Source organism: Epargyreus clarus, unplaced genomic scaffold, assembly GCF_041222505.1.
Source record: "Epargyreus clarus isolate Ecla_fem2 unplaced genomic scaffold, WU_Ecla_fem_2.2 ptg000018l, whole genome shotgun sequence".
NCBI lineage: Eukaryota > Metazoa > Arthropoda > Insecta > Lepidoptera > Hesperiidae > Epargyreus > Epargyreus clarus.
The window spans coordinates 1,354,404-1,372,050 of NW_027332226.1; the positions used below are offsets into that span (position 1 = coordinate 1,354,404).

At 35.5% G+C, this 17,647-nt stretch overlaps 1 protein-coding gene across 1 annotated transcript in view; it reads right to left on the bottom strand.

The window, feature by feature from the left end:
* Positions 1 to 16,986, bottom strand: part of Msp300 (Muscle-specific protein 300 kDa) — a 170,090-nt gene extending 153,104 nt beyond the window's left edge. The window contains exon 1 of the mRNA XM_073082697.1: positions 16,464 to 16,986. Within this exon, the coding sequence (XP_072938798.1) occupies positions 16,464 to 16,971 (508 nt within the window). The 5' untranslated portion in view covers positions 16,972 to 16,986. The remainder of the gene's footprint in view (positions 1 to 16,463) is intronic.
* Between the last annotated feature and the right edge of the window lie 661 nt (positions 16,987 to 17,647).

Here is a 17,647-nt window from a genome sequence, read left to right on the forward strand (position 1 = left end):
GCGAAGGAAAGGTATGCTGTTATTCTAGAGACTGACTCGAGGCGAAAAACATATAATGATGTTCTTGGAAAAAAATCCTGTACACCACACTAAAGATGTATCCATAAAGTACTCGTAAATACTCACTTCCGTTCAAGAAACGCTTACTTTAACAACGAGATCGAATATTACTGCGACACCGATGTTCAATGCAAGTAACTCTTCTATGGAAATAACAGGTTTTTATCCCCCTTTACTTACTACAAAAACTTTAACTTAAAGTGTGCGTTTCTCGATACATGGTACCAATTATTTGGTCTTAATATCTCACTCAACCAAAACTTCTACTAAAGTGATCGTACTATTAGATAAATCAAAAATGACCTGACTTGGTCGCTACTGCCTATTATTATATGAATGTGTGGCCAGATAATTATATATACTAAATATATCCAGACGTTTCGCAATGCCGACCATGCGAAACGTCAAGGTCAAGGACATGGAGCCATTTAACGCCATTCGATGGCTGGTGCGTACAATCCATTAAATGACCGACAAAAACGGTCCATTTTTCATGTAAGAGCAAATTGCTTACACGTGTAACACAGTTCAATGTTGAATATAATGGGTACAAATTAGTTGAAAAATATAACCAAATTTAGACTTTTTAGATTATAATCAAAGATACATACATATACATTAAATATGTTTATGTAAATAAACAGACTCTTTAATATTTGCAAAACCTAAAGTAAATAAAGAACGCGATAATTACAAAGAAAATGGGAACAATAGGTGTCGCTATGGCTTAGAAGCGATTTCTTTTAGGCAACTCGAATCTTAAAGATGCCTAAAGAGAAATTCTGAGGTAAGCGAAGAGACTCTGTGTCCGGACTCGTCACCAAAGAGCCATTACCACCATTATTAATCTATTTTATAAAAAAAGAGAAATAATATATTGCATTGATGATTGACCTTTCAAGTTGTCTTCTTTATTACATACGTAAGCATGAATGGCACAATACATAAAATAAACAATACCGATTGAAGTTTACATCACGAGGCAACAGCTAAGCATTCATACAAATAAAACAACTTTAGCACTCCACAAACCACTAAATTGTCAATGAAAGATAGTAGCGTGGTACCGTGTGATTTACGATATCAAATGCGATTTAAAACACCACAACAATTTGTTATTGCACGACTCATGATGCGAAGCATCAGAGAGTGCTTTACGATCGAAAAATTTTTTTCGCTTCATTTTGGCGGCTATTATTATTATTTTAGCCTTGATAGTTCACGGAATCAAGATATTTTGCATACTATTGTCGAGATAATTTAATGGAGATTAATTCCATACTTTTTAAAAATTGATTTACTGCAATAGAATTGGAAAAAAACACCAAAATAGGTCAAAAAAAATTCCTGTCCGTCATGTGTGAAACCTGAAAACACTGTAACTTGTGAAAAAATTCATCATTTGAGTTATTTTTTTTTTTAATTCTAATCGACGATTGTAGGTCACTGAATGCGAATGATTAATTAATTCAGTGTCGTTTAATTGCAATTAATAAAAAACGAAAACTACAAATACAGTCTTGTAGTTTTCGTTCTATAGATATTATCTATAGATATTATGTACATTTATTCCACCAGGGGCGCTTGTGCAGTACCTTCTTCCTACTACAGCTGTTTTTTCGGCAATTAATTTTGAACGACTTTTGTTTTTTTTTTTTTATATTTCATAATTAAATGAGCATTATGAGTCGTGCACTTTTGGATTTTCCAAACTTTTTTTATTTGGAGTTACAAACGAGCATGCAGTAGGTGCTAAGTGGTCATTGCCGCCCATGGATTTTTTTTACCGGTCGTAAAGAATAGGGTTCTTGAAAGATTTGATAGATGACGACCCGCGTGGCGGAGCGGCCACCATACCGGTCTGACGCGCAAATGGTCCCGATCTTCGATTCGATCCCCGGCCAGACAGATATCTAAATGATGAATTTAGATTTCCGTTTCTGGGTCTGAGTGTTTGTGTATTTGTCTATGTGTGTCCATGGCAATGGTGGCATGGCATGGTGGGTCTGTGAGTGTAGAAAGCGTTTATTATTATTTGTTTTATTATCAGATGCGTTACTACTCTTGAGGAGCCTCGAAAAAGTTAAGCTACCTTGACAGACACCTTAAAACTTAACATACTTTGTTGTTTTATTTGATAGTTGCTTAGGAATCTCTGTTGAACTTTAATTTACAATAACTTAATTAGTCTCTTGCTGCTTGTTCATCTACAACAGAACTCTATCGGTGGAAGCGTAATTCAATAATATATCAATATCAATTTCACGTTAGTGACTATTAATAAATTTATTTTATCGGACGGCAGATTGTTTGTATATAGGTACGTCTCATTCTTTGGCACACCTTACAGCCCAAACGGCTTGACATATTTTAACATAAGAAGTGTCGTTAGATTCGTATAAATTTTAGGAGTAACATAGACTACATTACGAGTACTTTCCTTTTAAGAGTTCCTAGACAGTTGGATTTATTTCGGTGTTATAATTTCTACTTAATATTAGATATAACCTTCTATACAATAGCCGAGAGAAAACTATTTACACGTATATTCATTAAACTATTTACATTTTAAACTATTTACACGTATTGTAACATGTTTTACGGTTAAAATAGTCACATTTATACGGAAAACTTTGTTGGAAGGAAAAGTTCCAACCAGAACGCAATTTACGTATTCATCAATATTTCTTTCGATGACTTCATGGTACGCGGTATGCCGACTGCCTCGGCAGTAAGTAGACGACCGTATATTTTATCGAGGGTTATAATATAATGCCGGAGGTTCGAAGCACGTTCCCCGTGTAACTTGTATTGAGCTGTATTTTATAACTTTATTGCTCTCCAGAGAAATGGAGATAAGGCACGTCGTGTAATAGTTTGTTACAGGCGGTGCAATTAAAATATTTCATTTATCTCTTTTTCTCAAACAACTTTGGTTATTTGTTGAAAAGTTATTACATTTTTATGCAGAACCATACAATTCAATCTCATCTGTGCTAATCTGAAAGTATTTTGTTCCTTTGTTGCGGCAACAAAATAATTATGTAAATGAAACACATTGTTACTGTAAATACTATATCAGGAACTGATAACAACAATATCTTCTACTACTTTAAAGATGACAATCGTTATAATAATTCCTTAGTATACATTCAATTGAGATAGTCAGCTGACCCGCGTGGACATCAGTCACCAAATTAATTTAACAAGCAGAGGTATCCAAGTTTGACCCTAGTTAGACAATCATGTATATTTAGAGGCACGGCAGTGCCTCCGCCAAGTCGAGCCAAAAAAAGCGGCACGGCCGTACCATTCTTTTCTCGAAGCAATTCGGCCCATTTTGACCCCCTGTAACTTCGTTGCATATGAAGCTAGAAGCCTGAATTTTCAGGAGCCAAGCAAGCATTGTATAGACACGGTATATTTCAAATTATGAATATTTCTCTGCTAATATGCTCTGGGTATTTATGTACTCTTTGTAACACCCATAACACAGTAAATCCTTAAGAGGTTTCTTATATAGAAAGGGTAAAGCATAATCAAAGAGAGATTTACGTATAATCATTGACGACCCGCGTGGTGAAGTGGTCAGCATACTGGTCTAAACAGTGGTCGTTCGGGGTTTGATTCCCATTCAGAAAGTTATCCAAAAGTTGAATCTTAATTTCCGTTCTGTGTTTGGTTCTGCGTTCGCCTATTCGACTCGGTACGTCTCCATGAAACCTACGACACAGGAAAATTCCTAGTGTAAGGCTGTGTGTAGAAAGCATTATTGTTCACTTATGTACACATTCTCCACATATACATTATACTATGTTTGTGCAGTTATTCTCATCCGAATATCAGCTCGCTCTTGACCCACCGCGATAAACGGTTACAAATCAGCTGCTCACGACCTAATGGGAGCGAATGACATCATCTTCACACGTTACCTTGCCACTTCGTAGAATTATTCGACTACTTGATCATAGTCAATGAAAATGAATAGAATCTTTAATTAGATTGATTGGTTTTATAAAGTTAACTCGGTCAAAGGACTCTTATCTCGTTTTCGGAGCTCATAAGAATAGCGTAGTCCCCAATGATCGAAAACAGTTACTTCAGTGTACTTACATCTAAAATAAAAAAATTATAACGTTGGTTAAGAGTCTACTTTAAAAAAAACTAGGAAAGATCTATTCATCTCAATTCTCAAGTAATGTTAGTCACTCCAATTAATTGATGTTGTGCGCTGTAAATTAAATTATTTCCCTCTACCTACATTGATGAACCAAAGAGGGAATTTTTTGAATTTCATCCATATTATCTCTTTAAACTTTTTCTCTACAAGTAAAAATCCCAGAAGCCCAAACAATTGAACAATTTAATAAAAAAGATTTTTATACTCAGTAATGAACAAAATAATTATAAAGACCTTAAAATAAGAGTAATATGAAAAAAATAACGTACATTACATTCCTTTATTAATGTAGATAGATAAAGGTTAATCGATCTATCAGATATGATAAATAAGGAACGGCTTGTGACATCCACATTGTAATTAAATGTTTACGATAAGTAACACGCACAGCGACAAAAAGCCAGAAAGCCAGACAGTGGGTCAAGAATGCATGAATAAATATCAACGCGATCTTGACGTGAATCAATTTGTTTTCAAACGGCCTCAAGTGCCATTTGAATCGGGCTCTACTCGAGTACTGGACATTGAAATGTTTTCATTTAAATTTATTTAGTAATTAAAGGTGGTAGAACTTTGTGTGGTAAGGGAGACATACTTTTTCGAGGCGTTCCAACTTAGTCCTCAGGGGTAGCGGCGCATCTGTGGCCGACCTCAGGTAAGAATCTAATCTTATCTAGGGAAGATCACAGATGTGCATGGGCAGCACTAGCCATTTACCATATGGGGGACTGCATGCTCGTCTGCTACTCTTATATTATAATTAAAAAAAGTTACACAAACAGCGACAAAAAGCCAGACAGTGGGTCAAGATGCATGAATATATCAGCGTGGTCTTGACGTGAATCAATTTGTTTTCATATGGCCTCAAGTGTCGTTTGGGTCAGGCTATACTGGAGTACTAGACATTGAAATGATTTTATGTTTATTTATCTATATATAAAAAATGAATGTTTGTCTGTATGTTCGTTAAAAAATCGTAAACTATGCATTTGATAATGTAATGATCTTTAGCAAAGTTGTTGTACATGAGCCCACGAAGAATTTTGAGTCTGAGTATGTCATTTTACTTTTTTAAAACGCGAGCGAAGCCGCGGGCACTACTAACTTAGTAATAAAAGTGTTGATTTTATTTGCAGCAAATGTGCAATCCACTTGACGGCAAGCAGTCACTAACGCTTATGGGCATCTGTAATCAACTCCAAATAGAATTGGAATCCTACGTGAGGTCAGTCACGAATGTGTTGCTACTTCGTAGAACTAAGCTTTGCTGTCTAACTTACAGATGTAATGATTGTTTGTATCAGTGTCTTTGACTTTATATAATGATCGCTTTGGCTTACCGGCTAAATGACTTTATATACGCGACTATGGCTTATGGGCACTGTGATCGCTAAGTCCCACTACTCTCGACTTATGGCGTAATTATCACTTATATGAGCGGCTTTTAATTATTTGTACTATGATGACTTTTGCTTACCGGCCCAATGATTTCATATATTCGCGACTTTAGCTTATGGGCGCAACGATAGCTTATTTCCACAACTTTGACTTACAGGCGCGATTATCGCTTATTCACGCCTATGGCTTATTCGCTCAACCATGACTTATTCTCGCGATTATGACTTATTAGCGTAGTGATCGCTCACGTGGTATCGTCGCTTATATTTGCACGACGATCAACCTTCTAACAGTACGACGCCTTAGCGTCTGACCTCAGGATTAAGAGAGCCACTTAGGGCAACGGACTTGATTAAGTACACTGCATTCTAACTGGGCTTAACGAGTCCATTACATAAATTATGCACGACACTTGGGATTAATCAGACTAAATTCCGGCTTGTAAGATGTAAGAATGGATTAAAGTTTTCTCCTTTCGATGTTAAAGATATCATAAGTTATAATAAGTGCTAATTATCGACGCCCATGAATTATATTGAAAATGAACATCACACCCCGTTTACAAGTTCAACCCCTCTTTCCACGATGACGTCAAAATGCCGTCATCACAATGAGTACAATGTGTGAATGAGTCGAACAACAAAATTACTGGGAAAAGTAGTAAACTCTGAATTTTTTTCATTTTTGTAGCAGAAATAGAAAGTTACTCCCTACGCAGTTAACTTGATATTATAAATTCCCTATATAATCTTTACCAGACTAAAAATAGTTCTGTTTAGTCATAAAGGAAATCTAAGTTGGCACATCTAATGCAAATAAACAAGTCTGTATACGAGATAGGTCATAAAGTAGAGGACTAATGCTTGATTGTAATTTGTGTAAACTGAATCAGATGAAACAAATTGGTAGAACCCTTAGTACAACAGGAGTGTTAAGGGTTGCTATAATTGAGTTTGAAAGGTATGGTAAGGAAGAGATATTTATAAGAGGCGTTAGAGACTATTCCTCAAAGATTAGGTTTAGCAACGCATCTATGTCGACCCCAGATAGATTCTTACTCTATCCGGAGTTGATTAAAGATGACCATTGAATGACATTTGACAATTATTCACGTTGTTCACTTATAAATTCTGTAATACTTGTAAAATATAATACAAATTTTATATATCACATATTCAATCACTCAATCCACACATGACAATGTGTATAAATAACCTGTAGAATAATAAAGGACATACGATCCAATGCCATTACCACACTACCATACTACATGACTACGTGAGTCATTACCATCCTGCGGTTTGTGTATGCATTATCATTATACGTTATGAACCAGGATATTTTGGTTCCATCGTCACAATGTAACCCAGTAACACAGTAATGACAAATTCCATTACAAATCTCTGTGGTTTTCAAAATTACGTTTAATACAATATATCGTGCTTTAATTACAATACTTGGTTGATGATTAAATACTTACCTATTTTAAATTGACGATTTATTTTAAAATAGGGTTGCGTTTAAAATAATCATTTAAAATGAAACATGACTATTTCCATTTTCTCTCATTATCTCTCTCATTCGTTAAGATTATTTTTATTAATTAAGTATTATTCAAAAAAAAAAAATTTACATGTTTATTCGCGAAATGATGACATTTAACAAGAAACAGAGTCCCGGAAAGGGCACTACGCACTACCTATATAAGAATACCGTATGTCAATAAGATCAGTATTCTTATTCGCATCTCACTATTTCTACTATAAATTACAATTTAATAAAATAAATACCAGAGCTAAATATAAAACAAATCGTGGTAGCGGGGAGGACACACGTCCAATGTCATTACCACGTTCGCCAGTCATTAGCATTGGCCGAGCTTGCGGTTTGTGTGCAAGGTGCTTAAGGATCGCCGGCTACATACCATAATGTCAATGAATATTCTATTAAGAAACTTCCTTCCTAGATAGATATAACAATTCTGAACTTTACTAAGTAAATGAGGGAGAAGGAGATAGTATTTACAAGTTAGCTTAGTTCATATTATAGTCAGTTTAAACTGTACTTACTCAACGTAGTTTTTTAAACATTGAATTAAATAGTTTGTAGAATAATAATTAATAATAATAATTGTAGTTTTAAAACTAAAACCCACGCTTAAATTGCATAAGGAAAATCGTTACTTCTAACGATTCTGATGGACGGGATAAAATTATTAAAATCGTATATTGTCACCGGTTCTTGATAATTCTTCAAAGTTTTAAATTAATCGGACCGTTCAAAGTGGGTAAAAATCGAGTTCTATGATTCCGTACATACAAGCATACAGGTCAAGCTAATGAAAGCGTTCCAACTTAGTCCTCAAGTTAAGCTATACATTTTATAGTCGACCTAAAACCTATCCTATCCTTGTTGGAATTATTACGAGCAACATTGCCCACTTTTACCTATTTCAAAATTTTCCGAAAGTAAAATTTCTCCATTTGTTCTAACAACAAGTTGTTAGAGCAAATGGAGAGCTTTATCAAGGGAGCGGGGGTCCAAAATAATGACGTAGGCCCATGCCCGTAGCCCGCAAGATTTCCAAAACAGGAAATGATAACGAAAAATAATGTAAGGTCTTACTAAATAAAACTAAATAAAAGGTTTTCCAGTTCAAAGAATTTACTACTACTCATCATCTTCGCGATGAAATAAAATTTATTCTTTATTAATATTAATCAACGGTCAGTTAATCGTTCATGTCGCTAAACTGCCACAACATTTCAACGGACAGACATTACAAATCTGCCGCCGCGATGACATCATACTAATTGTGTCCATTACGTCGTCACAGGGTGCCCGCTCGAACTTAACAGATAAGCTACGATCAGAGGTCATTTTTGCAATTCTTTTTAACCGACTTCCCAAAGAGAGGTTATCTATTCGTCGCGTATATTTTTGACGACTCGCGTGGGAGAGCGGTCACCATACCAGTCTGACGCGCAGGGGGTCCCGGGTTCGGTCCCCGGCCAAACAGATATTTAAATGATTAATTTAGGTTTCTCTTTTTGGATCTGGGTGTTAGTGTATTTGTCTTTGTGTGGCCTTAGCATCCACGACACAGGGAATCCTAGTGTGGGACTGTGAGTGTAGAAAGCGTCTTTAAGAAAAAAAAAACTGAATTCGTACTTTTTCTGGCGCTTTATGAGAAACTAATCATTGTTTATTTAGACATTGATTTTATAGGCATCGCAAATAACAGGCCGGTTTGGTATGGACACTTTGGATATAGGTACCTATGTCATCACAGCGTCATATTTTCGTTGTGAAGTTAATACGAGGCTTAGGCATACTAATGTTTGGTATACATATATAGGTATTTTTTTCTTAGTAACCGTCTTATTTTTTGATAAACTATATCTATCAGTAAATATTATTTTACCTTGAGCAGCTCTAATCCGTGCCTTGACAGTGAGTATGCACATAAATTATTTTCAGTTACTTGAGTATAACACCTGCCTTAGATTGGTACACTCAATTCTGACATAAAATAATAATAGAATAAATTTCCTTAAGTATAGCAATGCATTAAAATCGTAAACAACATAATAACTACTCTTATTCGAGTGCTAAATTTAATAGTATTATTATTATACATTGGGTTATAAAATTAATAATTAATATTCAAATGAACGTAGTATAACGATATAACTCTACGACTACTTTATGTCGATGAGATCATAGTAATTATGTTGTCGTCACATTCAGGTCCGATTTCGTATATTAATGCACAGAGCAATTGACGACAGAGTAATTTTTAATTTAGAAAAGTGTTTTAGATAATTAATATTCAATTGAACGTAGTACAACGACATAACTCTACGACTACTTTATGTCGATGAGATTGTAGTAATTATATTGTCGTCACATTCGAGTTCGATTCCATATAATAGTGCACAGAGCACTTACCAACAGAGTAATTTTTCATTTAAAAAAGTGTTTTAGATAATTAATATTCAATTGAACGTCGTATAACGACATAAGTAACTCTAACACTGGTTTATGTCGATGAGATCATAGTAGATCATAGATCATAGTATTGTCGTCACATTCATGTCCGTATTCATATTATAATGCACAGAGGGATTGACGACAGAGTAACTTTTAATTTAGAAGAGTGCTTTAGATCATTAATATTCAAATGATCGTAGTATCGCGGCACAACTACACGGCTACTTCATGCCGATGAAATCATAGTATTAATACTGTCGTCACATTCATGCCCGATTTCATATTATAGTGTACAGAGCACTTACTGACAGAGACATCTTTAATAAAAAAGTCTTACTTTTTCATGTTTCTAAATCGATAACATTTTTTCATTAGCTATTTGGTTATTTAAATTACTGCGGCTTAATTAATATATGCATAGTTATAAATTATATATACAGATATATATTTGTACATAACTCGATACCTGATTAGCAATATATCAAAAATATCAAAATATTAAAACATTTTTTATGCGATCTGGCCGCTGAGGATTTTTTTAAGTGATTTTCACTCAACAATTTCTATTATAATTATAACCACGATAAAAAAAAACTGAATATAACTGACAAATTAAAAGATCGAAAATGTAGAGTTCATGTGTAAAACTGAAAAGTTAAAAAATCTTAATTAATATAAATTACGTTTCTAGAAAAAACTAGGAGACGCTGAGATACCGACAATCGTTGCGTAATATTTCTATCTTTTGCTTCATTATTAATGATACGAAATTAACGCTTACATACAAAGATGCATTAAAACCCACGCATCGAAAAATACAATATGTTCTAATTAATGACGACACCGTTTCATTTCAACAAAGATTTACAACGCAGGCGATAATGTAGGCGTTTGGAAATAGGTAAATTAATGAGTATAGTTTTTTTTTCGATATTATTGTTTTGTTTTTCGAACGATCTACAATTTTGTGAAAACAGAATTTGACAAAATCCAAATTTAAAATCAGGTGCCATTTATTTTAAAGTATTTTTTTACCCGACTGTCAAGGTAGGGTTGTTTTTCGCGCGTATCTTGTATGATTGTCTTTCTTTATACCCTCGGATCTAACAAACGGCTGGACGAATTTCGACAGTTAAGGTGTCATTATATTCGTCTCAAATACCCAAGTGCCGTTAGATAGATGTTAGAAAATAATCAAAATGGCCAATTTTTTAAGTCATGCACCTATAAGCACCTCGGAAGGTTACACTATGGAAAAGAAGCGACGCAATATATATTTTACTAGCTGACCCCGCAAACTTTGTACGTCCTCAAAATCTATTTATCAAATATATTTAGTAGATAATGTAGCTTTCGAATGGTGAAAGAATTTTTAAAATCGGTCCAGTAGTTTTTGAGCCTATTCATTACAACCAACCAAACAAACAAAGATTTCCTCTTTATAATATTAGTGTAGAAAACACTTTTATGAAAAGCATTATTCCATGCCATGCAAAGAGTGACGACTTTATTATGCCTCAATAGAATAAAATTAGGTACAAGAACAAGCATAGATTAATTTCCATAAATAAAAAACGAATATGAGAAATATTAGATCACTCTACAAAAATACATTATTACGTACTTACATATTCATGATTAAGCGTTTCATTGTTTGCTGATAAATCAACCCAGTTTTATTAATAAATGTCAATACAATATCTATATTTACTCTTTAAATTAGAAATACCTAAATAAAGTATATATTTTTTTAGTCTGTCACAGTCTGATGCTAAATCATACGTCGGTCATGGATACTTGCAATCAACCCTAAATAAGGTTTAAGTGTAATGTAAATAATAGTATCGTTAGTACGCGTTTTATAATGTCTCAATTCGACGGTAATATTATATTAGTCTAACATCCTATAAAGTACTAAATAATATTGGAATTTAACCGGAGAAGTAAGTTGGAACATACAACACTTAAGTGATAAGTTCTAAGGAAGAAGTATGTGTGACGGTAGTGCAACGAATGATTGTACAATTTTTTGCATTAATACTTATCATTTAAAATTACTATCAGATCATATCATATCAGATAATTTCCATTCACAGTTCTCAAATAACTTCATAGCGATACTTATTACGTTCTACATAACAAGCTAACTATTCACAATTTTACATTGGACTATTTTTTATAATAAAACTAGCCAACAAACATTCTATTTAATTAAGGTTAGAACAGATAAAATCTTTCTACGGACCCGTTTACCTTTATCACCCTATTTCGCTATGCATCACCATAAAAATGGTCACACAATGTCAATTTATAATTAGCGGTGAGGTAATAACATCACATTCACAAATATTTATAATTGCGCTAACCCTGGCGTGTGATAAGATAAAAATCCGACCTGACTTAACGTTAGGCATGTTGAAAAAATATCGATATTTTTAATTCGATGTATAGATTTATTTTGGCCGATAGATTTTGATCCGACATATCAATATATCGATACAGAATATCCAATATCGAAAATTGTATACAAAACGATATATTTATTCTCGCAGTACCTACTGCAGCTGTACGACGATATTTTGAAATTTTTGTAATTACCTTCAAAGGAATGCTTCGTAAATTTAAATAATGTATAGTAAAAAAAAAAAATATATTGTATATAAAACCTATTCGTATCATTGAGTTAGGTTAAACTAAATACATCATTATAATAAAACCGCCTACCATTTTGAAAAATTTACCGATTATCGATATTTTTTACATTTCCGACATCCCTTCTTAACATTTCAAGGGATTTCGAGCCTCACGTCGGTACGTGGAGGTGAAGTGTGAGCCCACAGTCCCGTGCGTGGTTTATCTCTGCGAAATTTTTGCAAAATATTAGCTATCAACGTTGAACCGTAACCAGTTTACATAACGCGCTATCTTCGAGCTGATAGCGACCCCGAAATGCAGCAATGCGCTTGCGTTGTTGTTTCAAGATTCACTAACTTGAAGATGGTAGATACTATCACATATTTACTTAGGTTTATAAGTATAAAAGCATATATAAAATAATTGCACAATAATTTCATTTTATGCACATTCATGTAGGTACGTAAATAAAACATAATAACCCAGTTAAGATTTGTTTGTTTTCAAATAGTAAAGGTTACAATATGTCAACACATTTTTATATAACAGCAATTTAAACGAACATGCAGGTCAGGGGGCGTTCAAGTATTACGTAACGCAATTTGGGGGGGAGGGGGGGTCTTGTAAAACGTTACGATGCGTTACAGGGGCGGGAGGGGGTCTTTCTTAATACACGTTACGTAACATTTTTTAATAAAAAAATAGAGAATTAAAACTCCTAAATTGGCAACCCTTTTCATTTAAGTTTTACGGGGAATCCCTTGAATGAGTGGGTTCAGCCGAACTAAGTCCTGAGTATTCTGAGTTAGACTAAGTATAGTACAGTATAGCAGTATGTATGCTTTAACTATACTTAAACTAACTTAGAATACTCGGGAGACCTAGTTCGGCTGAACACGTCCAAGGATAAAAATCATAACATAACTATTTAGCGAGTTTAGGGTAAAAATGGACACTTGAGTGTTACGTAACGTTTAGAGAGGGGGGGGGGGTATAGAAAAACGTTACGGTGCGTTACAAGGGGGGGAGGGGGGGTCAAAAATCTTCAAAAATTGCGTTACGTAATACTTGAACGGCCCCTCATCTGATGGTAAGTCGTCACTGCCGCTCATCCATCCATCCGTGACCAGCTAACATGACCACAACATATAGTCAACCTCAGATTCTTCAGTCCTACCTGTTGCTACTCCTGAAGACTTAATTGCTTGCCTCATATATAAATTCACATGCACCTATGTGCACTAGAGGAACTATGTTCCTCTCACTATTACGCCCTAAAGAAATCCTACATGCATTATTTTTTCGTAAACCAAAATACAGTAGACATTTACCCATTCTTATCGAACCTAAGAACATACCAATGACTAACCAAAAGACGGACATTGGTTCCACCGCACTATAAAGTACACGATAACGCATAACAAAAAACATAATGAGTCAAACGGAGGTGGTCCATTAGTCAAACTTAGTTTTTTTGAAGACAAACGAAATGCGATAGACAAAGTGGCTTACGTATTTAAGGAGAGATAAGATAGTTTTATAACGAGACACAAAGCTACCCAATCTTAAATACTTTCGCTTTTTCAGATACGGCTTTCCATAACACAAAATCAGGAATGATTCTTTATTTTTATCCTTTCAAGCACCATACGTAAGGGGAAAAAAACACTATGAAATTAAAATACAATGAATCAGCCTTAAATCTAATATACGAGTAGCAACTCTACATTTTTATTGTAGGGTATAAGCAGAGGTTACCGCGATCCGTGCCGCCGCAGATGAAATTCAAAAGTTCTAGGACCTTTGAAACTTTAAAGATTAAGTCCACTCCACTCATTTATCATACCACTAGCTAATATATTTAGGAAAATAAGTAAACCTTGTCAAGTAAATTAACAGTCACACCAAAACCTGCCGGATCTATTTCGATTTCCGATAATTTTTATTCTGTTATAACTGCATCATTCCCAAACGCCCAAACACAATACATACAAGTATCAAAACTTGATTTTAGATTTTTAAACTGCATATTTATCCGGAAACGAGCGGATAGGCAGTACCTTGATTCGTGTTGATAAATAAATGATGCACGCCACTTATAAAACACTATTATTGCTCTAATGCAGTCTTTATAGAACTAATTGAACTGCAGTTTATTGCATTGATTACACACATTATATTTGATTGCCAAGGATGCACACTAATTGCTATGCTAAAACTAACGACTAGTTAACATAAATGGTAATAATTACTGTAATTAAAAGAGAAGTCATTTATCATTCACAATGTTCAGTTAGGTATAGTCCGCGTAAAACTGCTGGGCCGCTCTGAATATAGAAATGAATCGCATCGCCATAGCAAATTGTATGACTACACCTGCTCGCAACAACTTCAGAGCGGACTAGCAGTTTGGCGCGGACTATACGATTATATTAAGTGTGATGTTATTGCCAATGGACCAATTAAAAGTTGAAAGCGTAAATTTGCTTAGGGAATGAATTTCGACCCATAGTATACGGATAATGGGTCACGTAATTCTGAGTTCAGGTTATAATAGAAATTTATGCTCATTTGCTTTAACGGTGAAATAGGTACATATTGCGAGGGAAACTACAGTTCTCTACATATATTTAATCTCAAAAAACTGTAAAGCCTACCTTAATATATTGGGTAGGATGGTAGCTTTAAAAACCTTAACATTCAATCAGAAGATTTATTCACCCGTTGACCAGGAAATGGTTGATGATGACTATAATGACGAAAAAATCCTATAATTATCAAAAACGTAAACACATCTTATATCCTCTGTAAAACATTGTATAAGGTAGAGAAGAAGGGAAAATATGTAAAGGTAAAGATTAAGCAAATAAGGGAAATGTTTATCTATCTGTAATTACATTTCTAAACGCACTTTAATTTCACGGCGTTAAATTATAACTTCGTGGTCTATCTATTTAATGTGTTACGGGTTTTTAACGTAATTGACCATCACTAGGCCACCGAATACGACCATTACGTCAATATATTTATTTTTTATGCTAATGTTGACTGCCTCTACATATTTTACCAATGACGGCATTTTTGGTGGTTTAAGACCGAATGCGGTGTTTGGAATAAAATATGCAAGGTTGGTAATATTTTAGCATGTATATCAATATAAATCAATCATGTCACTTTATCTAGTAAAGTACATGAATACATGAATAGACATTTAATATTTATTTAAACGTATCTGAAAAGTAGGTATAAGTCAATTTAATATAACAGTTTTTTTTTTATAATATTGAAGTAACTAGCACACTGTCGGCTGATGGTAATTGGCTACCGCCGCCCATGGGCATCTGTAATCTACATGTAAAGGATTTGACGGATAAGACAACATTTCTTCCTGGGGTTTGTCATGATGTGCTACCCCCGAGGACTAAGTTGCAACGCCTCGGACATGTATTTCCCTTAATACACAATTGAAAGCGGAACAGAGCAGTGCTTTACAACTAATTGACGTTATTAGTGTGGCGGTGCTGCATCTAGAGTCAAACCACCAAGGATTCTACCATCTTCGATAATAATAAGTAACAATTATGCGAGGAAAAGATTTCCTGTGATGTGAGGACAAGATAACGCAAAGTATATTTTTTACTATTTTATATGAAAGAAAAAACTTAATAGCACTAAGTAATAATATAATTTGCATTAAGCATCGAAGTCTCGTGATGATACGACACAAATGTACCTAAAACAAGTTAGTGTAATGAGGGTAATAAGGCACTAATACGTGGTTGATACTTTCCAACATCGTCTAACAGAGAAGCCGTAGAAAATAGCTTTTCGTAGGTTTTCGCGGTTACATTGAATGGAATGAGATTGAGCGCTGCTTAAATGTGCTCATACTGAAATACTAAATGTACGAACTTTAAAAACATAAGCCGGCAACCTACAGTACTCGTAGGTAATTGCAAAATCAATCCGATGCAAGAAAGTTTTCCCGAAAACCGGTAAATTCAAATAAGTCCAAGTGCTAAAACGCTAGTTTAAATAAAGTTTATAACATATGCAAATTTCCTGTACATACACTGTATTTATTTTGTTTACTACGCCGTCGATATGTTTACAATCTGTCTAAAGTTCAAAACATTGCGTGAAACATGTGACATAATTCAAAACAGGTAATAGATAAATCGTAAGATAAACCAATTACCTCGTATTTCGGCGATGTGAGAGTCATATTCAGATTTGCTGCGCATGTAGTCCTTCCTGGGCGCAGTGTGCAATGTCTGGTGCTTGTACTCCGAATACCACTCCGTTTGCGGCGAGTCCGGCCGCTCCTGGGATTCGGAAACTGTCTTTTTCACGGTCACCCGCTCGAACTTGACGAAGCGGACGCCGGCGGCGAGATCGCCCTCTTCGACCTGCCGCTCGATCCTCTCCGTCTCCTCCGAGGGTTCCACGTGCCTCAGTTTCAAATTGGGGAACGTGGCTTCATAGCTTTTCGTCGGGGACTGGGTGTCCCTGGTGTGTTTGAGTTTAACTTCGATCTTGGGCGACTCCGGTCGCCGCTTGCGCTGCTCGATCCGGCGCTCTATGTCGTCGACGTCTGTGCTGGCGTCGACGTGGTCCGCGCTCCTGCGGCCGGTCCATACTTTCTCGAAGAAGCTGACGCGGTCGCGGAGCCCGCTCTGCGACGGTGTGTCGCGGCCGTCCGACATAGCGACATGACCTCCCCGTGCGGAGGCTCGCTCGATACTGCGCGAGGAGGTTCCGCGAGGCTGCGAGGTCCGCGAGGGGCATGCGCGCTCCCCACGTGCGACTAGACGTCGCCCAGACGACGGCACACCAAGCTTTTTCACTTGTTTCAAACTTTCAAGTTACTCCACTGCCCGCACTTTTGCGCATCCCGGTAATTAAAACCTCGTAGCGTTGACAAATCTACTTACGGCAAGTTCAAAAAGTCTTTAGGTCATGAATAACTTTCCTCGGCCCTTCTTGATTTGAAGTATCATCCTTTCAATGTAAAAGAGAATTAAAAAAGAACTTTTATTAGCTTTAACCTCGCAAAATCTAAAAATAAAACATTTTACAGTACAATTCCGTTTCAGCACCACCTAACCCCGACAGAAAAGTAACATTTAACAACCAAAATATCAAATCTCAATAACAAAACTCAGCATAATATCCATCCCAACATCATATTCAATATCTAATGATAGATTCATTACAAGTACATCGCATTGAATTCCCCTGAAGCGTGGCAGCGCACCATCGTACGAGCTGGTCACACCGCGCGCCCGGGCACAATGCAACCTGTTACATTTTGCAGGTCAACCGGACAACCTGTTTCGCGACGCTCGAGAATCTGCTCGCGGAGAGATCGGATGAATGCAA